Source organism: Cuculus canorus, chromosome 2 (assembly GCF_017976375.1).
Source record: "Cuculus canorus isolate bCucCan1 chromosome 2, bCucCan1.pri, whole genome shotgun sequence".
NCBI classification, from domain to species: Eukaryota; Metazoa; Chordata; class Aves; order Cuculiformes; family Cuculidae; genus Cuculus; species Cuculus canorus.
In genome coordinates this window covers 140,011,468-140,038,198 of record NC_071402.1, presented here as the reverse complement: position 1 = coordinate 140,038,198, position 26,731 = coordinate 140,011,468, and the positions used below count along the sequence as shown (strand labels likewise).

General features: G+C 35.8%; 1 protein-coding gene across 1 annotated transcript in view; it reads right to left on the bottom strand.

The window, feature by feature from the left end:
- MALRD1 (MAM and LDL receptor class A domain containing 1) overlaps window positions 1-26,731 on the bottom strand; it is a 244,603-nt gene that overhangs the window by 103,641 nt on the left and 114,231 nt on the right. Inside the window, exons 26-27 of the mRNA XM_054060854.1 lie at window positions 22,502-22,747; window positions 20,138-20,295 (exon numbers count right to left, since the gene is read on the bottom strand). Coding sequence (XP_053916829.1) covers window positions 20,138-20,295; window positions 22,502-22,747 — 404 coding nt within the window. The remainder of the gene's footprint in view (window positions 1-20,137; window positions 20,296-22,501; window positions 22,748-26,731) is intronic.

The window sequence follows — 26,731 nt, the reverse complement described above, 5'->3', positions numbered from 1 at the left end:
TAAATCTGTAGGTCTACATGCCTAACCATAATGGAAAATTCCTTCTCATATTCATTACTTCTGATAGTCTGAGGGGAATTATTTCTTAATGATTTTATTACATTGCAATTTGGAATCTTCTTCATGCTTGTCTTCATCTGAATGATCTAAAATGTTTATAACCTCTCTTCTGAGAACTTCAGGGAAGAACTACGTCTTACTGGGCTCAGTATCTTCATTAATTCACCTGGAGATACTAAGAATGAAGGAGACGGAAAGATTTCTGTCTGTCCTTGAATATTTTTAATTTGTGGCCTGGTTTTATATTTTTCCTATGCAGCAGAGACCACTATTATTCTCCAAGTTACATTTCCAAAACAGTCAATGTAATATTAAGAACTGAATGCAAAGCATGCAAAAGCAGTATGCAATTTACCATTACAAGATAATACAAAGAAACTTCTTGTGAATACACTCTCTGTCAGAAGAACACTCTAGGTATTCCACATGCAGTTATAAAGGTTCCACTATGGGGCAATCTGCCTTGTTACATCTGCAGTGAAACAGCAACAAAACCTAGATTTTATTCGTCATGTTCACCTCTCTTTCTATTTGTGTTCTGAGCTGGGTTCAAAATATTTCCCTAGTTCATTTGCATCTGATATTTATTTCAGCAGAGCCACAGGAAATGAAGCAGAGCTTATCAAATGGATGGAGGCAATAGAAACATTTGCTAAATATTCCTGGACTCTTCAAACCAAATATACTTGAGGACTTTTTAATCAGAGACAGAATGTTTTCAAAAAACATTAACTATTTTTTCTTACATATTTTTTTAAACCATTAGGGAAAAGGGTTTCTTTTCCCCTTTCAGGTTCCTTTGAAAACAGCGTCCTCCTGGCAAGCTATTACCATCAAGAATTTTAAAGACAAGATATGTGTTATACAAAGCACAGAAACATAGTATAGAATGAGCATAATGTGACTTTAACTGTCAGTGCTCACTTCTCTGGCTTCTGATGCACAGCACTCTCTCTGTTTTACAAGAGCATTTTCCAGAGGGCAGTTTACTTTTCAGTTTATTTTTTCTCATTTAGAATCAAGTCTATTTTCATGATGTGCAAATGAAGTTAACTAATGAACCTGATTTGAATGAAATTTCAATTTCCGTGATGCAGTATTATCATTGAAGCCTTTTGATAGCTTTTGACCAAGTTGTTTAAAGATTAAGGATGTCATGATGAGGTATATTCCTTCTCTACTTCCTCCTTTTACTCCACAAGGAGTAGGGTGCAGTCCTGCATTTTACATGTAAATCAAAGAAATAGGAGATGGGAGGAAGAAAAATCACAGCTTTTCCTCATTTAGCCATATTTTAAAGACCTGTTCTATGAAGCTCTATTTCTCTAAGTCATAGAACAGTTAATATCTTTGCTGACATTTCTGATATCATCTGTCTACTTATTCAGGTTTCATTGCTTGAGAATGAGTCATATTTTCAAAAAGTTCGGAGCAATTTCCTTAATAGATTTGGGCTGTTACTCCCTCAACACATATACAGCATACTTGCTTATTTTTAAAGGTCTCAGTTCCTAGGATTGTCTTTCATATGTAGCTTGGAAAAAAAAAAAAAAAGCACACTAAAATGCAATAAACTGGACTGATGCTGTAGAGCAGAATCTCTTATCTTAAAAGAAAAACTGTGAATTATTGTGTCTTCTTCATCTAAAGTTATTTTCAAAGCACATGACAGATTCTATCTCTTTTTTCATTTCACACTCATTTTCTCTCAAAACATAACTTCCTAAAATAATATTGCTTAGATTATTTGAAAACAGTAACTTAACCCTACAGAGTTAGATATGATATTTCATTCAAGCAGAATAGTTCTATATCAGATAAATCCACATAGAGTAGCAAATTATTAAAATTATTTAAATGAGTCAAAGAATGAACCAAAGTCAAGATCTATTCACCCACATTTAGAATATTGTTCGCTTTTTCTTTCCTTTCCTCTTTTCTTTGTTTTCTTTTTTCTTTTCTCCTTTTGTCTTTTCTCTCTTTTCTTCACAATGACATGAAGAAAAATGAGAGCAGGCAATAAATGAATTGTACTAGGATTAGTGCTGTTTAATATTTTCATCAATAATACAGACAGCGGGATTGAGTGCACCCTCAGCAAGTTTGCAGATGACACCAAGCTAAGTGGTGCAGTTGGCACACCAGAAGGACGGGATGTCATCCAGAGGGACCTCAACAGGCTGGAGAAGTGGTCCTCTGTGAAGCTCATGAGGTTTGACAAGGCCGAGTGCAAGGTCAGGGCAATCTGCAGTTTCAATACAGTATGGGGGATGACATGATTGAAAGCAGCCCTGCAGAGAAGGACTTGGGGATGCAGGTGGGTGAAAAGCTTGACATGAGCCAGAGATGTGTGTTCACAGCCCAGAAAGCCAATTGTATCCTGGGCTGCATCCAAAGAAGCGCGGACAGCAGGTCAAGAGAGGTGATTCTGCCCTTCTACTCTGCTCTTGTGAGACCCCTACCTGCAGTACTATGTCCATTTCTGGAACCCCCAACATAAGAACAAGTTCAGAGGAGGGCCAAGAAGATAATCAGAGGTCTGGAGCACCTCTGCTATGAGGACAGGCTGAGAGAGTTAGGGTTGTTCAGCCTGGAGAAGAGAAGGCTCTGGGGCGGCCTTAGAGTGGTCTTCCAGTACCAGAAGGAGGCGTAAAAGGAAGGTGGTGAGAGACATTTTGCAAGGGCATGTAGTGGTAGGATGAGGTGGGATGGCTTTAAATTGAAAGGCAGAAGATTTGGGTTAGACATTAGGAAGAAATTCTTCATATTAGGCTGGTGAGGCACTGGAACAAGTTGCCCAGAGAAGCTGTGGATGCCCCAACTCTGGAAGTGTTCAAGGCCAAGTTGAATGAGGCCTTGAGCAGCCTGGTCTAGTGGCACGTCCCTCATCATGGCAAGCAGATTGGAACCACACAATCTTTAAGGTCCCTTCCATCCAAACCATTCTATGGTTCTATGAGGTGTGTCCAATGGAAAACTGTCAATCACTAAGCTGATAACTATTCAGCCTAAACAGTTCAGTGACACTTGCTCATAGCACTAATTACAATACCTCCTCTTAGCTTTGACAGGCTAATTTATTTTACAGAAAGTCACATATTCTATATTGTAAGTGCAGAGTTGGTAAGTGTAAGCAAACAAACCAAATAAAACATTTGTACATGTTGTTAGTCATGTAGAAAAATCCAGGCACAGCAGTAGTTATTTGCTGTTCTGCATTAAGATACCCTTAGCTACTGCTTTGAAAATTTGTCTTTCCTATTAAATAGCCTTTAGACATTTGTGGTTAAGATTACCATTACATTTAGAAAATTGCTGTTAATTCTGTGAATGTTGAAACTTTGCATTAAATACATAATTCCATAATTATGAAGTCTACCCTAAATAGTTCTGAGACATAAATAGAAACAAAATCATGTAGGAAAAGATTTTAAATTCAAAATTTACACTTTCCGTCGTTAAGATAAAAGATGATGAAGGATGCATGCTACAGGATTCTGTAGTATTCAACAAATGGATGTAGAAAAAAAAAAAAAAAAGATGAAAACAACAACAAAAAGGCAAATAACAGAACTACAACAATCTACAGAGTAATGGTTCCAAACCACAAGCAAATACGAGTAATGCTATTGGGTGAGTTTTACTTTGATGATATGCAGCAGAAAGTGATTAAGTTACTCAAATTCCGAAGAATCTACAATGAAAGTTCAGATTGTCAGCACTGAAGAGAGTATATTAAAAAGGAGTTTCTCTATTTTTTCAGAGTTCTATTTTGAGAGGAACTAGAAATGCTATTTAGTATGTGTCTGCTTTCTGTAAAAACACTTGAAAAAGAAACATCAAGCTGATCAAATGGTATCTTTAAGAAATTATTTGATCCACTACTGCGTAAGTACATTAGTATGCATGAAATATTGGCTTCACTTTTAAGGATAACAGAAAATCACATAATTGCATTTTACTGTGCATTACAGGAAGAAGGAAAACAGTAAGATGAAACAGTGATATTTCAGTCTTTAAGCCTTTTATTAGGCAGTCTGCATCTATTAGTCTCAGCAGGTTTTCATAATAAGAGTTAATGACAAAGCCCGTCCATCCATGCTTTTCATTTCCTCCATTGTGCAAAGCATTAAGAAGATTTTCACACTCTAAAATATCTTCTCTCCAATTTCCAGAATTAACATCACTGTAATAAATGAATATGCATTTCAGCAAGGAATGCGCATCTAATGAACAAATTTGATAAATAAATGTATACCACTGATGAAATTTCTTTTTGAAAATGGATTGGTTTTGGAAGTCTGGAATTTCATAGTGAATTCCTTTACAGCATCAGAAGGCATTAACAGCTCATCCTGTCATGGATGCTAGCACTTGCAATAATTCTAGGAGCTATATGGTAAACTCTTCATTCTTAATTGCTGTAAGTTCTGAATTGAGAAAAAAACTGTTTCAAAAGCACTTTGATAAAAAGCTACTGGTAATTCATCTGGAGACAGGATTTTATTTCTAGCAGTTAGGCATTTCAAGGAATGATAATTAAGATGCTCATTAGCAAAGATGAAGTTATATATAAGTTAAAACTCTTATTTTGGAAAAGCACTACATACTGGGAAGGGAAGAATAATTTACTGATATTCTTTGTATTATTCTGTGAATATCATCTTCTTAAATCTTAGATTTACCCTGTCACAACTATTATATCTACTAGATTTCATTATAGCCAGTTTTCATTTATAACCAAGAAAACTATTGTATTCTTGTTTGCATCTTTCTACATTCACATTATACTCTTTCCATCAAATACACTGTTATGTGCTTAGGCTCTTATAATACATCTTTATTCTGTATGTTATCCTTTCCAATTAGAACAGAGAAATAGAAAAACTCATTGTGAAAAGGATTCATTAGGCACCTTGTATTACATCATTCCGTCTTAATTTTCTAGCCCTCCCAGCCCTCATTTCTCCTTAAATGCAGATTTCTTCTTCATTTTGTAGCATAATCCACCTTCGTTTCATTTTGGGTTTTTAGGTAGCTTAAGGGATATAAATATGATCACTTGGATTTAATTTTTTTTCTTCAGTTCTAATGCTAAGACTGAGTAACCATAAGCATCAAAGCTATTTTATAAGACCATTAGCATTTCAAGCAACTTAGTTTCATCTTGTCTCAAAACTTGTCACACCTTTGTTTTAATAATTTTTTACAGGTCTCCCCAGACTGTTCCCATCTTAAAGTTGAGGCATCTGTAATTCTTTGGCAAACCAAAGCTTGAAAGAGAACAGCTACAAAGCCTCTTAGGAAGACTCTGGATGACTGTTACAACACTCCATAGGGATAAACATAAGGACAGTGTGCTAAATATTGTGCAATGATGGTTTTCTTGGATCATAAGATAAAAGTCAAAACTTTGCTTATAATGACTGTCTAAACAAATATAAAACATACACAGCAAGAGATGAAACAAAACAGCTTATGAATCAAGATCACAAAAAGACATAGGCAGAAATAAGGGAACCTCAAATCTGTAATATTTTTTTCCCTGCAGACAATACTCTGAGCACCGTATTTGAAGACAGAGGGCAAAATCATGTATCAAATTTCAGCTTTTTGTTAAGCAGCTTTAACTCTTCTAACTCATCTTCTACACATCTTTTCCACATTAATGTTCTCCTTTATCAGTGGGATGGAATGAGAGAAGAATACAAATTTGTTGTCTAAATAGGAGGTCCAAGTCCCTAATAACTCTACAACCAGTGGGTTACATTCATATGTCATCCTGACCTCAGAGCACCAGCTGGGGAGAAGATGGCTGAGTGCTTTGGAAAGTCTGTGCATGTGACTGGCCATGGTCAAACTGGGACATGGGCAAAACTCATATCTAAGGACCACAGATCACACCAGATACTGCCAATCTATATTTGTCCAAGATGTCTTTCAAGAAGACAGTGAAGCACTTTTCTTATATGTCTGTGCTCATCTATTTATGTACATTTTCTGAAATAAGTCAGATGGTGCAGAGTTGCTTTGCACTTTCATTGCCTTTACTGAATGTTGACTAAAACTTTCAGTTAAAACAGTAAATATTGCTGTGCTAAATCAAAGAAGTGGCTTCTATGTGGCCACTGAAACAAGAGAAAATATATCATTCTCTCATAAAAATGGAAGAAATTAGTCTGGTCTAGGTGTTCTCATGCTGAAACAGTGTTTAACACAAACTAAATGGAAAGATTGAATAACTGCTTGAATCAGATATACGTTTACTAGTTTGGATATTTATTCAATATTTAATTGAACTAGAATTTCAGACTTTTCAGGCAGCGAGTCCAAACTTCTCTCATTCATCAACACATCTTATCTTGGAACAGTTTATTACTTTGTGTGGCCCAGTCCTGGGCAAAGACCTACTTGGAATTGGAACATCTTACTCTTGTCAGTCACATGGGCCTAAATACTGTTTGAGTGATGAGTGACACAGTGGACAGGTAGAAGCTGTGCTGATGGGACTAACTTTTCTGAAAATTTGCCAGTTATTGTCTAAGGTCAAATATTTTCCTATTCACAGTATCACATAGTATAAAAAAACTAATTCCATGAGGCAGGAAACATGGAATCAATTTGTGTGAAAGTCCATACAGTTCTTCAGGTATGAGGATTTGCTCATGAAGAATTAAAGCATTATCACTGCAGCTGCCTCGAAGAATAAAAGCCCCAAAGCTAAGTCAATTTGCCTCAACAAAACATCTGGAATATTTCAGAGATTTTGGGTTTTAAATCAATATTTCTATTTAACAATTCACCTCTAATACCACCTTGATTCTGTATATAAAACAGACTATAAGGAGTGGGAAAACATACCTTTATGGGAATTCTGCTAAGACAAAAGGAAAATATTTGAAAAGGGAAAACAAGCACATGCACCTTCTGTAAACTAACTACTTTTTTTGTAACAAAAAGAGAAGATTCTTTAAGGGTAAGACTAGTAATAATTATTAAGACTAGCATTAGTAATTTTTAATTCTTGTACAATAACATTAAAACTTTTAAGAATAAATAAATATTTCATCTGTCACTTTTTCATAGTGAAAATTCTGCAGGACAATGATTAACAATATTCCCTAGTAATTGTCAAAGTGTACCGTATACTTTTTCAGATGTATAAGGGAGTGATTACTGTCATCTCTATTTTGATGTAGTGGATTGTTCACTAGGATATATCTGTACTGCTTTCATTGTGACATTCAGTTTTACAGCCTATTTGTGTTCTGTTAGAATATTCTTTTCAATTGGACTGTAGCTTGGGCTTGTAGATATATAGAACAGATCCTCAGGGATATTAGATTAACTGGACAGGCTCAGGGGAATCAAAACACTAAGGCTGAAAAAAATTGTAAGATCTTTGTGTAGTGAAAGCTTGATTAAGTATTTCTAATCTTCACTGAACTGATTGTGAAGAAAGAGACTTCTTTAAGAGCAATCCTCAATCGCTGTCTCTGTAATATGTGATGGATACAACTATTTATTTTTTACAGAATGCCAAAGAAACATACATTCAAAATTTTAATCTGTAGGTATGAAATATATTCTCTACAAATCGAGGGCTCATATAAATGACAGATCTGGTTATAACAAAACACTTCAGATCCCCTCTCCTTCCCTACTTCTGTCCTCGGTGGTCACTAATTTGTATGTTCAAAGACATATAAAGTTATACATAAATATAATATGGTCAAGATGCAGAAGCTGAAGGTTTGCAAACAGATGTGTGAGTGTTTGGTGTTTGCATTGCTAGCATAGATATGAAATTTCTATGTAAGTATCCAAAAATTTTTACTGAAACACCTCAAATTCAGATATTTATCCAATGACATTCCTGAATTAACCCAGTAATATTTATTGAATACTAGTAATTGCAGTTATTAGTTACAGTTACTAGTAAATACAGTTATAATACAGTCTACAGGAAGCTATATGGAAAGCAATAGCCAGCTTTCCTCTTATGGATGCTTATTTTGGAATGAGATAAATTATACCCAAAATCTCCTTCACATAGTGAGTAAAATTTCACCATCAACAAAGACAAGCTAGGGGGACTGCTGCTGTGGCTGCACAGGAGGCATTTATGACTTCAAGGAACAGGAACCCACCCACACTGAGACTAATTAAACTTTATTAGCATGTCTTGTGATACTAACCTATATCTTAGAGAAGATATCTAAGACTAGAGAAAGTACAGAGATCTCTTTTTAAAATGACTTTCCTGTGGTCATAGAGAAATAATTTGCCTTCTTAAGGGCAAAATGATAGGTCTGGAAATAAACATGAGAGCAAGCATCAGACACATCTCAAATAGGTAAAATAAAATAATAACTTTCAACCTGTCAAACAAATACAAATAAAACTAGATCAACAAATGCAGTGGCATTTTTTTTCTTTTCTATTAGTTTTTGGTTTTCAAAGAGAATCACTCAGATATCCTTCCATTTCTTCACAGTGCAGCCACAGTTACATAATCCATTTCAGGTTTATATTTTCAGTAGCTGTAATAACCTTGATTCCCTGTTTCAGTTTCTACAGTTTTTATCTAGATTATGCAGACAGTGCAGAAGATCTGTCTGCATTTTCTAAATGGTTATATTCCCTACAGCAAATAACCACAGAGCTATTTATCAGAAGAATATAAATCGCATTGTGTGAACTAAGGAACTATTTCAAGATTTTAAAAGGCAAATCAAGGGAAAAATATAACCACTGAGTGAAGAAACAACTGAAAGAGATTTATGAGAACTCCAAGCGATTTATGGAAAAACGCACCTTTACCATCCCTCCTACAGCAGAATTCATTCTGATTGCATTTGTAAGAAAAAGGACATTTTAAGATGAAGTCTAACAAGTTTCTATAGCAATGACATCCTTTATGCACCATTGTAAGATTTGAGGCCATCAGGTCGGCATACTCAGAAAATGTAAACCAGATAAACTTTAAGGTAATTTAGTATTATGTAATGATCATTAACAGTTGAATGTCCCAATGCAGATCAGTGACAAGTGGTGTCCCCCGGGGGTCTATAGTGGGATCAGTCCTGTTTAGTACCTTCATCAGTGATGTAGACAGTGGGATCAAGTGCACCCACAGCAAGTTTGCAGGTGACACCAAGCTGAGTGGTGCAGTTGTCACACCAGAAAGATGGGATGTTATCCAGAGGGACCTGGACAAACTGGAGAAGTGGGCCAAGAAAAAGGTCCAGCACCAGGGTCAGGCCAACCCCCAGTATCAATACTGGTTAAGGGCTAAAAGTGCAGCCCTGAGGAGAAGGGCTGGGGGTACTGGTCAATGAAAAGCTGGGCATGATCCAGCAATGTGTACTTGCAGACTGGAAAGCCAGCTGTGTCCTGAGGTGCATCAATAGCAGCATGCCCAGCAGGTCGAGGGAGGGAATTCTGCCGCTCTGCTCTGCTCTGCTCTGCTCTGGTGAGACCCCTCCCAGAGTACTGTGTCCAGCTCTGGATCCCTCAGCATAGGAAAGACATGGACTTGTTGAAGTGGGTCCAGAGGAAGACCACAGAAATGATCAGAGGGATGGAATACTTCCGCTGTGAGGAAAAGCTGAGAGAGCTAGGGTTGTTCAGCTTGGAGAAGAAAAGGCTCCAGGGAGATCTTGTGGCCTTTCAGTACTTCAAGGGGGCTTACAAGAAAGTTGGTGATGGACTTTCAGCAGGATAGAAACCCACCTAAATAATTTTATGACTGCTAATAAACTTTTTGATATCTATTTCCACTGAACTCCCATTGAACACAATTCTGAACAGAATCACTTCGTCAAAATTCTCAGACTGATGTTGTGCACAGCAGAGTCCTTATCAAATCTAACAGGTATTCAGGTATTTCCATGTCATAAATAACAAGAGTTGTCTTCTGTTCACTGATTAATGAAATTAATTTGATGGTTCATGTATTAAAATTTAAATGCTACCTTTTCTGGATCACATTGGAAACTGTTATTTCAAGAGTCTTTTCTCCCATACAGATCAAGACAAATTAAACTAGAGATAGTTTAAATTAATAACTAAGATACTAAGTTGAGTTATTCAGTGGAAGGCAGTAGCGAGTAGCTGTGGAGAACACCAAGTAACACCTAAATGTAGGTGCCAGATTTTCATTGGATAAATGGCAGAGTAGCTTTACCATACCAGCAATTCATCGAACAAGTAATAATTCTAGCCACCAAGATAAGACAGTACAAATGTACAAACTCAAAAATAAGTCTAAGCAAATTCTTTAAAGGTGAAAGATACTTCGTGTTTCTGCCTTGATTTATTGATTCAGCCAAATATAAAATGAGTACTTGATCATATCACTGTAATTTCAAACAGCAATATACAGTTTTCCATAGAATGATTGAGAAGTTAGCTATAGTAAATGACTGGTATTGTACAATTGCGTTAGCCTAATTTCCTACTGTGGTTTCATAGGACCTTTTCACAACAGCTTTCTCTTCTTACATTTCAATGAGAAAAGCAACTGACATCCAAAACTTTTCATAAGTATTAATCATGGTATGGCATCTATGGTATCAAACTTCCTAATACCATTATAATGAGAAATGTGTGGTGAAAGTTATTGGTTTGCAGAAATGAATAATTTTGCAAGGAAGAAAAAATAAGTTTATTTGCATTCTTTCATTCATCATGTTTTAATTGTTTGCTATTATTCTGAGTGCTACAATTAAGACTAGTTTAAAATATTTCACTGTACTTTATTTAATGACTTCTATCCATCAAAGTTTTACTAGATTTTTTCCAACAGAATGTTCTTCATTATAAGAATTAATTTTTTTTACACATATTGCTTTCATTTATTATAAAAAATGTGAGAAGAAACCATGTGATTTTTTAAACAGAAAATATAGTTTTTCTTCAGTATAGTCTCAAGAGTGGATTTGTTTCATTTTGTTTTGGATTTTGTTTTAGTTTGGTACATTATGGTATTTTTCTAGAGCCTTGAATCTTTTAGAAAACAAGACAATTCTTCTAATTGAATCCTCATATTTAGATCTCACCCACTTAACCTTGTTCACATTGGAGTCTGGCATTACACCTAAAGGTTAAATATTTCTCCTTATTTGTTAATTTCACAAGTTCCAAGCTCATAATATAGGTTTTTTTTCCCTTTTCATTTACGTTAGTCTCTGAAAACTTTCATGTCATCAAAACTCCTAGAGCTGAAGAAAAATTAGTATCATAGGTAGCTTAAGACTCTCAACTTTTCTGATATATAGGAGGTAAGAAACACATTTTTTTGTGTTCATTTCCTTCTTTTAGTGGTCCTGCTGAAGGAAAAACCAAATATATTCTGCAGACCATGTAGTTATATCCTCATATTCCAAAGGTTTATGCAAACAGTCTTTAATGTCTGCTTCTAGTAGTAGTACAGTATCACCTCATTTAATCTAACCAGAAAACCACATTACCATGGTTTCTTCTGTTAAAAAGCCTTCAGTCTGAAGAGTAGTACTGAAATTCCTTATTAGAGTTTCTCGAGATTTTTAATTTTGCAGATACAGCCTGGCAAAGCTTGTAGAAACAAGTTACAAAAAAATGAAGAAAGGTGGGAAGAGGTAAGGCAGAAGATAACCCGAGGTGTGTAACTGAACATAAAGGCCTGTCATAAGAATTTGAGTCTAAAAACCTAGTTAAGATACTCCTATTAATTGACTAAGACCTTTCCATGTGTTTACAGGCAATTCATTTCTAAGCCGCAGTGGCACGCTCATAGGCAAGCAACATGTAGTTATAGAAAAGTACGTCTCCACAGTAACATAGTGGAAAATTTCTCAAAGCTCCCATTTCATTGACACTATTAGTCTCTGCTGCAAAGGATAACTGCTCTTACCACTGTGTAGAATGCCAGTGCATGCAGTGGTAAGACAGTTCTACTTAAATAAGCCTTTTGTCTTTAATTTATTCACCATTACATAACTTAATTGGGTCAACCTACGAACAAATGCACAGAATGTATAAAAATACACAATGTACAAACAAATACATTAGGATAACAAATAAAGGTACTAAAAAAATACCTAGTTTGACCTTTGCATGAAATGAATTGGAATCAGATACTTCCATCTTTGTGAAAGAAATTAGAGCAAATACAGAAACAGAACCATTATGGTTTTTTTCTTTTCTAACTCTATTGCGCATTCAAAGCTGTAGACCAGAAACTGCAAAGATTTCTGGAAGCAGAAAAATTAGGCTCTTTGTGCTAAGACCCTTTATTTGTTGATCAAAGTAATTTTAAACACGCTACAGCTTGATACTGCAAGCCTGGTAAAGATCAAAGACTATCAGAAACTAGAACATCCCCAAGACACTAAAAATGAACTGTGAATTAAAAATAAAAGTTGCATTAAAAGAGGATAAAACTTGAAAAAAGTTTATGTTCTATATTTTGCTAGTATAACGTCAATTCAGTCTGTGTTTGGCATAAGGAAGATACTTTTCTTGGTGGAAGGCCATGGGATCTTGGGGAATAAGAAGAGATGAGACAGGAAAAAAGAAAAATAGAAAAATGTTCCACCATTGAATTGAACTCTTGGAAATGCTCAGTGGTTTGGGTTTTTTTTCTCAGTAGAGCTGTTGATCATGAAAATTAGATGCTGTTTTGAGATTTCAGGTCACAGCAATGCTATATGTTTTCTAAAAGATATCAGCAGTCACCAGGTTACACGTTGCATTAATTATTTTCTTTTTTAAAAAAAAAGTTAATTAGACTTCTGATTTACCTGTTTAGAACAGGAGAAATGGGAAACTAATAAAAATGCTTAAAACTCAAGGCTACACCTCTATCATTTAGAAAATCCCTTTGTCTTCATAAAAAATACATCTGTGTTTTACAGCTGCTGTATAAAAAAGACCTGATTTTGATGTCCGTTGCTTCAGTAAAAATCATTTGACAGCAGCTCTCCGTCCCTTAAAAGAACTCTACCTTCAGACACACTTAAATCACAACTTTTGCTCTTGAATGTCTGCACTGAAAAATGTTAGAAAAGACCTAAAGAAATCTGACCTGCAAAGTTCTTAGAGATACTTCAAAGCCTCATATGCTAAAAAGCAGCAATGTAACCACCATCACTCTGTGAGATTATGAGCCCACAAATCAATAAAGTAAATCACTGCCAGAGAACTCTGATTCAGGGAATGAGTTCAGTGAATCAACATTTGAGTGCATTGTGGAGGAGACTGAAAGTTCATTTTTCACCAATGTCACATTGTGCAATATGGTGTCAGGCTGCGACAGAAAACAAGAGAGTGGTATTAGCCCTGAGAGGCAGGTTTTGTGACTTCAGGTGTAATGTTACAGAAGAATGTTGTGTTCCTTCGATGATTTGGTATGCATTGTGCTGTCTAAACCAGTCAGCCTACTCAGTTTTCCATCCAGACCCTGCCCTGCCTGACAGAGACAAACCCTTAATCACACTAATCCTTTACTACTTGCTGTCCTCACCTCCTAGAAGAGAAGTTCAAGTTCTCAAAGAATTTAAACAAAAAAGTGCTTAATACTTCACACTCAAACATTTTCCTCTTATATCTGTTTATAGAAACATGATGATTTTTAATCACAAATCCTCTGATGATCCTTTTGTGAGCAAGATTCCCAAATACAAACATTGTTCTTTAGCCATGCTGCAAAATATTTTTTTTCATTCAAAGCATGTACTCTTCCAGCTCACCAGCTCTTTGGAATGAATGCTTACATCTGGTTGCAGTATAAGAATACAATTAATTATAGGCTTCTGATACTTCACAATTAAGAACATTGAAATAACTTCCTGATGTACTGATCTGAGAAAATAAAATGGCTTGAATGGTGTCTGACCTTATCTATGGTTATGCATATTTGCTTGTTTTAGAAATTATGCTTTCACTGAAAACTGACTTATTTCAATATCAGACCTACAACAAGTTTGTTTGACACAATGCTTAAAAAGGTGGAAAATGCTGTTTCAGATTTTACTTAAATTCAGGAAATGTAAATATAAACCTATCTTGCTCTGGGAAGTAAAGCAGCCATAAAAATTAGTCTTGCTTTCTTTCCTGGAATACTGTATTTCACAGTATCACCACTAATTTCCTTTAAAGCTCCTAGGACTAAGGTAGTACTCCCTTATTCTCACTCATTAGTCAGATCAAACATTTCATTGACTCGAATACAATCTTTGATAGAAGTTCACAGATCAACAATGGGAGCAAAGAGTTTAAAACTGTGTCGCTTTTGAGAACTATACTGATACTCATTAAATAAAAGCCATTACTCATGCGCTGCTGTGTGGAATCACATTCTCCTGAATATGTCTTTTAATAGATTTAATAAAGTAAAACTATTTGAAATAATCAAAATACTAGCATTCAAAGGAAAAAAAGATAAATGTAAGCTAGTGAACATATAGCTAGGTGTGTTCACATATCTCTTTCACACATATACAAATAATAGAAAACTTTACATTTCTGCATTTTATTTAAAGAATTTCTCTAAAATGCTTATTAGTTCTAAGATGGCAAGTGAAAAATTTATGTTTTCTCTGTTGTTTGGAACTTACTTTGAAGTTCGACAGATTCTTAAGAAAAAAAAATTGAGTAAATCTTTGAAAATTTTTGAAGTTTCTTCCTCTAGCTGCACATAGATCAGATAATCTGCTTTGAGAATACCTGAACCCAGTGAAATCTATAACTTCTACACTCATATGAGGAGCTGATTGTTTTTCATGCAGTGAGTGAGAAAAATGAATGTAGAAATGCAGAATAAGTTATTTTCTCTGACTTTATTATTGAATGACTTCCCATAGAACTAGGGTTAATGATGCTGATTTGTGAAAATTTTGTTTTAAACTACTCGAACTGAGAAACATGAATGTCCAGAAGATATCTGCTGGCATCTGCAGATCTCTTCTTCAGCTTTTCCTGTTGACAGCCCAGGACAGTAGACTGCTTCACTAAAATTAACCAAGGAATTACAAAAGCCACGATGAGTCACCCATACCTGAGCTGTGGCACCTGCTAAGCTATATATTTTATATGACTCTAGCCCTCTCCTCTGCACTCTACCTTAGACTAGCTAAAAACAGTAACAATATCAAGGGGACAACTGTGACAGTTTCCAGGTTTTCCTGAGAAGCAGCAGCAGCCCAGCAGCTGGGTGAGAGTCTGTGCTGCATCAGACCTGAGCATCTGGAGGAGGCTGGCTACTAGCTCCAGCTGCCAGTTGCTCTACCCGGGTTAGTCTGTCACTCCAGTGGTGTCAATCAGGCCCTGTTTCACTTGCCATGATCTAGATAGGACTTGTTCTCCTGGATGTCTTTATGTCTTTGCTCATTTCTCACCGGATGGAATTAATTCATTATGACAAATGCCTGAGTACGGTCCATTGAAACTTCCTAATGTGAGAGCCTGTGTATATTGGCCTTGTCACAGTCAGCAGAGGTAGGTACTGGTGGCAGGTTTAATCTGCTTGTACATCAGCATATTTATTTTTAGAGGCTTGTTTCAAATCCTTGAAAGACACCCTTCCCCAACTCTATTAAATCCTAAATTATCTTTTTTAATTACAGTGTCTATATGCACAGCAATTAGCATTCATCCCACAAAAAATATCTTCAATAAATAGTTTTTTCTTTTGACTGTTGTTTCTCTCCTGTTGCCAGATCTAAGACCTGCTTCTTTCTTTGTGATAAAAACAGCTTAAGCAGTAGTAGGAAACTGATGTTCAAATCAGTGGAACAGCAAAATGTATCCTTCCTTTCCATTAAGAATTCTTGCTTGCCCCTTTAGAAGCATGTATAAAAACAGTGCAGTTTCTTCTGATTCATAAAATAAACCAGTATTGAGAGTCAAAGAGGAACCCACCATATAACGGACAGGGGCTTTGCCCTTTACATCAAGAAGTGTATGGAGTGTGAAGAGCTTTATCTGAACAGCCACAAACAGGTTGAAAGCCTCTAAGTAAGGATTAGAGACAGAGAAAACAAGGGGAACCTTGTGGTTGGTGTCTGCTACAGACTGCCTGATCAAGAAGAGCCTTTTGACAAAGCCTTCTTACACCAGCTACAGAGGTCACTACACTCACAGGCTCTATGCCTGCTGGAGGATCCTGTTGGATGACTTCAACCACCCTAAAACGTGCTTGAAAAGTAGCATGGCAGGCTTGTAGGCAAACCAAGAGACTTCTGGAATGTATTGAAGAGGAAAGGCTGAGAGAGTTGGGGTTGTTCTGCCTGGAGAAGAGAAAGCTCTTAGGGAGAAATTCTTGGAGCCTTTTAATATTTCAAGGGGGCTTACAAGAAAGTTGGTGACAGACTTTCAGCAGGGTCTTTTGTGATAGGATGAGGGGTAACGATTTTAAACTAAAAGAGGGTAGATTTAGACTAGATATAATGAAGCAAATTTTTACACTGAGTGTGGTGAAACACTGGCATGGGTTTCCCAGTGTGGTAGTAAACGCCTTGTCTCTGGAAACATTCCAGGTTCGTTTGGACAGGGCTCCGGGGGACCCGATCTAGTTGAAGATGTCCCTGCTCATTGCATGGGGGGTTGGACTAGACAGCATTTAATGTCCCTTCCAACCCGAACCATTCTATGATTCCATGATCACTTTTAAGAGAGGCATACTCTCTTTTGCATTTTAGCCTCAGAATATGTCTGCAAATAGATTGTATTCTCTTACTACTACTATAGAGAAGATTGAAAGTATCTCAAGATTACTGCAGTAGTGCAGTAGCAAAGTTTGAGTAGTTATATTCCAATCTCTTCTGGCAATATGTTGTTCTCGGGGTGAGCTTTTGAACTGCTTTGTAATTTCCGTTTAGATGTATGGTGAGTTGAATATTGCTGGATATGGTGAGTCCCAATAACCAACTGTAATGTTGACATCTTTCATTTGCATAAATGTTCAGGAGGTTGAAGAATACTGTATTTCTACAAGTCGTTCATCTACCCATAATTTTGATTGGATTATTATTCCATATTCTGAGAGGCTTATACAAAATGTATGTAATACAATTTGAGGAGAAAATACTCCAGTAGCTGAATTTAGGAAATGAACTATGTTCTCTCTAACTGCAAAGCTTAATGTAATTGTTTGTGCTTGGCTGTAGTCTCCCTTTTATGACCCTGCAGTTTTATTTGTATCATAATCTGAGATACTACTTTAGTAGTAAGATAAATAGTATTTTTAAGTTTCATGAAAGTGGGCAAGCAATGCAAATATTAAGAGAAGACCCCAACACATGCCATGAACTATGATTTTTTTTTAAATGGCTTTTAACTCTTAAGTACCATTTTTCTGCCACTGTGGTATTGAGGAGGAGGATAAATGTTTCCCTCAGTCTGCCCTCATACAATATTGCCTCGTCTTATTGTTCATTACTCTGCCATGGCACGTACAATTTTCACCCTCTGTTCAACTTTTGGTGGATGTGATGACTTTAGCTATAGACAGCTTGCTCTTAAACTTGAAATGTTAAATTCCTTTCCAGGTCAAATCCTCTTCCTTGCATTTTCAACTATTCATAACCTAATGATCTACTTTCACTGACATTAACTTCACTTAAATGAGGACATATGCAAACTGGATGGAGATGTACTGATGTTGCAGTTTGAGCTACCTGGAGAAGCCTTCGTAGGTCTTTCCATGACTATGTGTGGTTTAATTAAATTCTATCAATACAGACACTGCTAAAAAGAAACTCTAATGATAGTACTGACTTATGAATCATTATGAGCAACATAACTGGTAAACTAGGTGGATCTGCAAAACATTCCCAGATACCATAATAAGAATAAATTTTTCTACGTCCATGTAGAATTATTGCCTTCATTAAAAATGTTTGAATAAAGATAATAAATCATTAGTCAAATGTCTTTTATTTACAGTACCTTTAAAAATGTCTTTGAGCTCACTGCACACAAGGATTTTAAGCAAGATAAAAATAATATCAGAAAAGATTATTAGCATAGTAAAAATAGGTGAATATAAGAAGACAATGTCTTGCTGTAATAAGAACAAAAGAAAGAAAAAACAAAACATATACCCAAAACCTAGAGAAAGGAAATATTACCTATCATCTAGAAAATCTCAGAAAAGTCATATATTTGAACATTACATATCAAACAAATATTAAGAAGTACAGTAGAAAATAATCTCTACAGGCTCTTATCAACAGGGATAACTAATAAAACTCTGCTCGTGTCAATTTTTTAAAAATTATTAATTAAAAAAATCCTTTTTTCCATCCTCAGGGTTGAAAAAGTAATTAAGAATTTTAACTACTGGACTTGAACCCTTCAGAAACAATATTCCAATAGAGAATAAATGTCTCTTTCAAACCAATTAGGTCTTGGAGTTTGTTTGATTTTCTTTTTTCTTTTTTCACTTTTTCTGTTTGGCTGAAATCTTTGCATGTGTATTATTAATTTCACCGTAGATAGTAAAATGAGACATAATTATTTTTCTGTTTTTAAGGCAACTATCCGTGCTGCAACATACTTAATATGGTAATTACTGCACACAATCAACAATGATGATTTAACTGCAAGATACTCACACATAAATAATGCAGGTGTTATTTTTTTTCCAGAAAAGTTAGTTTGCGAATCAGTTAACAATTAAAATTATGCAATCCTAAAATGTTAATAATTACAATATTTGAGTGCTACAAGATCCATCTTTGAATAATGTGGTGAGAACATAATTTGGGCTTTGAGTTAAAATAAACATTTAATTTTGCACCTTATTCATTATAATAAAAGGATTTATCTTTTGAATATTTGAACACATTACGAAGGTAAAGTTATTTTCAAACAACAAGGTTAATTTTTTTACCTACTTGCCTCCTTTATGGATTTTAACTTTTCTAGGAAAAATAGCTGTATAAATATATCTCATTGACTATATAGCTACTTGATGATTGACCTGTTGGCATTTATGTGTTTGGAATAATCCATGAAAAAAATCTCCTAATGGTTGTCAAACGGTTCATTGGTTTTATATTTCAATCTGACTTACCTAAGTTGCATTTTTAGGTGTTGAAGACTATTTTGAAGGTCAAAATATATTTTATCATTAGATATTAAGGTAGTCAACTTGTGCATTGGAAATGAAACAGAAATTTTAATGCACTTTACCAGAATAGTATCTATGCTTGGATTTTATTAGAGGTATTGAAGAAAGAGAAGGTAAAAGAAGTGGCAAATAAATTGCACTGCAATTTATACTTGAATAACCAGAACTCCCTGGGCAAACACAGGCAAGAACAAACGCACAAACTCTCATTTGCAAAGGTTTCTGCTACATCTAGAAGTGGTGTATTTTGTCATTGTGCCCAACAGCAGTAAAATGCTAGCATTCACCAGGAGGGGGTGGGTGGGGAGAGAAGGGAGATGTGGGAGATGTGGGTGAGTGTTGAATACGTACTTTTGCTACACTGCTCATTAATTTCTACATTTTACTCAGAATCATATTATCATTTAAAACTTGCTATTACAGAATTTAATCCTTTTTAAGGAACAACATGTGGAACTGCCAGTTTTCAAGGAATGTGTTAGTTTTTACTTGTAAGTGAGTAGCTAACTAAATATATAGAAATAATTGTAATAGACTCATATGTTTGCATTTTTTTCTTATTTTGTGCAGGTTAATTTTTTTTGGTGGATGTCATCCCATCAGAACAATAGGGTTGCATACTGATAGCAATAGAAATGGCAGTAAAATATGAAAATCTCTCTCACATGGAGAATATCGAAGAGAAAGGTACTGTGTGTGAAGAGGGACAGTGGAAAGATCTTTGAAACAGGCTTTCTGTATTTTTCAGAGATACTTCTTTTGGAAGAGAAATGGTAAAAGTATTTTTAAGGGACCTGAATAATAAAAACCAGCATGGAACTAAGAGGTGCATGGGAGCTCTTCCAGTCTACAAGCTGAAAAACAGAACATCAGAGTACCGAACCACTCTGCTGAAGAACACACACACACTTCACTGAGATATCAGATATTCAAAATAAAAATAAAAAAAAATTTCATTACCTTAATCAGAACCTGAATATGCCCCATGGCTTTTGATGACTTGAAGTACCAGAAGCTCAATACACAAGTCGCACTCGATTCTTTCCATCTGGAACTCTTAACATGGGCTTTTTCATTTTTCAGGCCTATTGTAGTGGCCTCGAGATACAGGAAATGTCCTGAAATTAAATATGTATTACTGAATAAAATCTTTTGGACTTTCAAATTAGATCTCAAAACTCAGCAAAGTAAATTCAGGGAAACATGAAGTAAGCTTCCCATATATGCACTACACTAGGAAACCTCTGCTTAGGATAAAATAAAACCCCAGATCTCATTCCTTGTGCACTTGTTATATTAGGAATATACTGGGAACAGCTGATATGATTTGGATAGGCCTGTGTAGCCAAGAGAGAGTACTTCGATATTTCCCAGCTACTCTGATTACCTGTCCTTGACCAACAACATTACTTGCTACTTTGACAATGCATCGTACAATAGCTACATTGTGATGATTTTCAGGAGGAAGGTTTCTGAAAGATAACATTCAAAATAGCAAGCCACATTACACAAAAACTTGTGAAACAGGCAAAAAAAACCATTTGTAAATCACTAGGTATGCCTAATGATTCACATTACTTTTGGGCATCTGAACTCTTTAACATATTAGTATTAACCCACATTTAAATTATTTAGTCATAGGAAACTGCAAAAATACACTCTTACAGGTAGTATTTTCCAAAATTGTTAAGCTATTAGAGTTTTTCCATTTCTATTTTTAATCAGAAGTATAATAAATTCTGTATGTTTTCAAATTAATTTTTTATTTTGTACAAAAGACAAATATTTAGTTGCTATAAACATGTATGCAATGTACTTTAACATGTAACAAAAATTTTAAAACTGATATGAGTTTTGTTTTGATTCTCTCATGATGAACACAATTATTAAGTGCTGTCAGTTATAATGATATGGCAAAACACCATCATCACCTTTCAATATTTGATCACACTATATCTGTGAAAAGTGAAATGAGTGATAAATGTATTTATTTGAGAGCATAATTTCAAGACTATAGAGCAGATCTTGAGTGAAAACTGGAGAATTTGACCTCTTTAGTCACTCACACAATAAAACAACTTAACTTTCAGATCGTACAGTAAATTTCCAGGCTAGAGAGTTATATCGACAGACATTTTGTTCATACGTTGAGAGGATTCAATATGTGTACTGGAGAGATACTTAAATCTGTTTTCTAACAGAAGTGGTTATTTAAAAAGCCAAATGAAAACCAGAGACATACTGAAAGGCACTTCTCTTGTACTGTGTCTTACTTTGAGAACAGTGAAATGCAGCCAGGCTCGACTGTCTCTAAATTTAAAAACATATGAACAAATAAATTTTGTGATTATTTATGCCTGTTTCACCCTCATTCATCTTAGCAAGCTTTTATTAGCCCCTAAGTTTCTACATATCTTCAATTAAACTTTGGTTTTGTCTGGTTTTGTCCTTTGGTAGTTCAAGTAAATATTCAACCACTAGTAAATATTTGTTCCATGCCTCTGTGCAAGTCTGCTGTGGAATATTTAAATTTAAAATGAGTTCTGAGCTCAGCTTCAGTGTCATCTTTGCTAGACCTATGAGAACTTCAAAGCCAGAGGATGAAGGCAGAGAGCTCATGGCAAGAACAAGAACAGATAACTGAGTGCTTTGACCAAAACCAAGCCAGGAACTATACTGCCACTAACAAAGGAGATTTATTTATTTTAAACTATTTAAAAGTGGATTATAAATAGTCATTACAGGTAACTTTAAAATTTCAGATCAGTTTCTCAAATCCCAAATATTTTTTTTCCGTCTTTCCTTAGAACTCACATTAGATGTGATTAAGCATCCAAAAAGAGGATTTTCCTAATGTAAAAAGACATTCACGCAGCCTCTCTAATAAATTCTCGGGAACAGATTAAAATGTATTATTACCCTTTACAGAAATATATTTTTTATTATGTTTTGATAAGTTTGTCCTTACTCAGCTCTATTAATACCGAGGATCTTCCTGGGAGTGAGCTCAGGCTCTAGAGGAGCAGAGCCCCGTAGATCTCAGAGCTGAGCTAACTCACCCTTGCAAGATGCACATAGACCAAATATCTCTCTCCCAACAAGTAACAAATTATCTTGTTTGATTCATACAGCAATACTTAAACAAGAAACGACTGGGAATATTTTTTTTTACAACAGTAATTAATATTTTGATATTGTTACACGTTTAATTCATTAAAAATGACAACCTGGTCAGACATATTAGAACCCCATTATTGCCTCTGAAGGGAGGTATGAGAAGATCCATGAAGGCAATTACATCTCATTTGTGATCTGACAGCATACCAGTTGTATTTCCAAGCGTGTGGTCCTCGGGAGGTCTGAGACTTTGAGTAGAGCTGACCCCTAGCACCCAGTTAAAATTGTCAGCCAGGGAATTTTGCCAGCCACATCTGCCGTTTTCAAAGGTGCAGGAAGTTCCACATTCACTCTCATCTGTATTATCCCCGCAGTTGTCTTCAAAATCACAGCTTTGTTCTGGTCTGTAACACTTGCCATTCTGACATTGCCAATAGCCATGTGAGCAGGAGCCTGAAAAGAGAAGAATAGGGGTGTCCTGGTGAATCATACTGCCATGCATTCCAGCAAGGTTACTGGAAGGTTACATCTCAGAGAGTCTGATATTTAGGAGGAGGAGGAGGGTGGTCCGGAGAAGTTTTATTAAAAGCCTTTGGTTCCCCTGAAGTGCCAATCCATTATCAGTTTGTTTCTTTTGTAATTTGTCAAGAGATTGCCTAAATAAATGACTGTTTCCCTTTTAAATCTTTTGAGGGCAAGTTCCAGCCAGGCATTCCTTCACTAACAAAGCTTTCTAGTCTGACTTAATTGCTGACATTCTCCTTTCATGTGGTGTAGGATTAAACCATTTCGTGTTAGCTGCAAAGTTGAGCTTAGTTTAGCAGCCCCAATTTGGAATAAAAAGCTTTTCTATTTTAACTACCAAGGTTTGCCTTTTAATGGATTTCTTTTTTTTTTTTTTTTCCCCAGATGAGTTCAGTGGGGTGATGCTGTCCTTTTTGTGCAGTATTCCCAGCATTATTGAGGGATAATTCTGTTATTGTACAGCTTAAAAGTTGCAGGACTCATTTCACAGAACCCATTTTTGAGCTTCATGTATTCATTTCAGATCAGTTTCTGCAGGGATCTGGATAAAAATCAGCCCATTCCGTACATTGTCTTATCAAGAAAGGACAAAAATTCTAAAGTGGACCCTCTGCATTTCCTTCTTCCATTCTGCTCTGCCTGAAATAAAGGCTCGAGCATCATTTTTTTTTTTTAAAAAAATGTATCACTGTGTTAGCTCATCGGATATAAAATTAAAATATGCAAATGTATGAAAGTCATACAAGTATGGGAAGAATTTGAGTTAAATGATACCGAAAATCACATGGTGTTAAAAAATTTTTTCCTTCCTACTCTCTTTATTTAAAGGATCTGATGGAGGTAAATGAAATTCACACCAGACTGGATCTATTAATAGATCAGAATAACAGATTTATTAACAAAAATAAAAGAAGAGGTGGGGTATTCATTTGGTGAGTTGGCAAGCTCCATACTGAGGACTTTATTTATGCCAGACTCTAAATTACAAATACCCTAAACTAGAAAGAAAAAGCATTGCCACACTCCTTTGCTGCAGGCTTTGGGTAAAGTGAAAGCAAGATTTGAATCACTAGATGTTAGCTAAAGAAAAAAAGCACTAACCTCTCTTTTCTAAGGAAAAAATCCTTTTAGTGCATACTTATTTTAAACAAACAAAACAAATAAACAAACAAATAAATAAATTAGAATGCCACAGGTATATCTAATGACTTTTCCAGGGAAATTATTAATTTTTAATGCCTGACTACTTGGTAACATAGAAGTATGTATCATGTTTGCTCTAGAAGACTGTGTATGATTTGGCTTTTAACAGTTGCTCAGAGAAGGGAGGAAAAATTCCTGAACTGAAAAAAGCAAGACAGAATAAACCTCTGATAATGATTTAGAAAGTCAAGAATATCGGGCAAAGGTCTCAGGAGCTGCAAATGACAGAAACGGGTAGGCTCTGACTGGAAGAGAAAGACTTCTTTTTAGTTCACAGTTACACCTTAATGAAAGTATCATTGTGATTTTTATTAGTACACAATCTCTGAAAATGGTCCTGGACAAAAGAATGGAGCAATTGTATTGATGCTATGAGTGAGTGTCTAATTATTGAAACCTATAAGACAGTTGGAACCTGTCAGAAACTTCTTTATGTCAATCTGCTTCAGAAATTCAAGCATCTGTATTGTTTCCCAAAAGGCTACAGAGATATGTTATAAAACCACTGCCTAATTTAAATGACATTTATTTTTAGGAGCTCGTTATGAGAAATCTATATTCAAGACAGCCAGGACAGCTAAACCAAGACGAAGTCTTGTTCAACCAGCCTAGTGCTCTTCTACGAGGGAGTGACTGCATCAGTGCACAAGGGAAGAGCTACAAATGTCATCTGTCTGGACCTTTATAAGGCCATTGACATGGTCCCCAACAACATCCTTCTCTTTAAATTGGAGAGAATGGATTTGATGGCTGGACTGATGGGTGGGTGAGGAATTGGTTAGATGATTGTATCCAGAGGCTTAATATTCAGGTGGATATCAATAATAAGTGTTGTCCCTCATGGGTCCTTGTTGGGATCAGTATCGTTTAATATCTTCATCATTGACATAGAGAGCAGGATCAAGCACACCCTCAGCAAATTTGCAGATGACAGTAAGCTTAGTGTTGTAGGTGACACACTTGAGGGGTGAGATGCATCCAAAGGAACCTGGACAAACTGAAGAAGCGGGCCCATGTGAATATCATGAGCGTCAACAAAGCCAAGGGAAAGCTCCTGCACCTTGATTGAGGCAAACCCCATTATCAATACAGTCTAAGGGATGAAGACACTGAAAACATCCCTGTGGAGAAGGACTTGAAGTACTGATGGATGAAAAGATGGATGTGAGCTGACAAATTGTACTTGCAGTCCAGAAGACCAACCGTATCCTGGGCTGCATCAGAAGAAGCATGAGCAACAGATTGAGGGATGTGATTCTTCCCCTCTACTCTGCTCTGGTGAGACCCTATCTGGAGTACTGTGTCCAGCTCTGAAGCCTTCTCCACAAGAAAGACACAGACCTGTCGGACTGGGTCAGGAGGAAGGCCACAAAAATGATCAGAGAGATGGAATACTTCTGCTAATGAGGAAAGTCTGAGAGAGTTGGGTTTGTTCAGTCTGGAAAAGAGAAGGCTCTGGGGAGATGTCATTGCAGCTTTTCAGCACCTACATGGAGCCTATGAGAATGATGAGGACAAACTTTTACCAGGGTCTGCTGCAACAGGTCAACTGGTAAAGGTTTTAAACTAAAATAAGGTGGATTTAGACTATAAGGAAGCAGTTTGTTACACTAAGATTGATGAAACACTGGCACAGGTTTCCCACAGAGGTGGTAAATGCCTCATCCCTGGAAACATTCAAGGTCTGGTTGGATGGGGTTTTGAGGAAGATGATCGATTTGAAGATGACCCTGCTCATTGCATGGGTTTTGGACTAGAGGACCTTGGGAAGTCCCTTCTATCCCAAACCATTCCATGATTCTATGATTCTGATACCTTTTATGTGATTTCACTAAGGATTTAAGCAAAAAATTATTTTGTTAGAAAACTAGGAATTTATATTTCAGGATGCAGTCCATGGCTGGAAATACTTTTCCTTTCTGTTCATCATGATCGATAATTGCAATAACTATTGCATTTTGAAGTCCCTTCGTAGCTTTGCTTCCAATTTAAGGTCAAAGAAAAAACACAGTTGAAAAATGGGATTCCTTTTTCTGAGGAAAAATAAAAAAATCCATCTTGAATCTCACCATGAATTAATCTTTTCAAGCATCTGTAATGAATGATATTACACTGTCTAACTGGGTCTGTAGTGTGACTTGTTTCTGGATGTATTTCAATAGTATGTTTTTTCTTTAAATGACATATAAATTCTTGTAAGAGAAGGGTGAGGGGTTTTTTTGAGCTCTCTTCCTTTCCTCCCTACTTTTCTGAACCCTAACAATCCAAACATACTGTTAGAAAGATGCTTGTGACTATAATAGGGATATTTAATTGAGAGGAACTTCTCCTTAATAAGGTTCAGTAAATTTTTCCTCCAAACAGTGTTTCTTGAAGATTATTAACAAGTAGACTTTTTGCCTTATGTGGTAGCTACATCTACACCCCAGGCTGCAGTGAACCCAGAGGAGTGTTTAGTGTCTTTCAGATCAATAATCTCTGAATTGAGGAGGTTTCACATAACAGAGGAAAACAGCCGCACCAGTCAATAATACCTTTGTTTTATATACATTGAGAAAACTCAACAGACAGAACATTTACATTTTAAGATACGTAATTAGGACAAGGATTAATCATGATTATTTTATATAAAGGTGTTTCTCTTAAATATATTTTGAACAAAATTTACATGTAGAAATCAAGAGAGAAAATAATTTTACTAGCAGAACT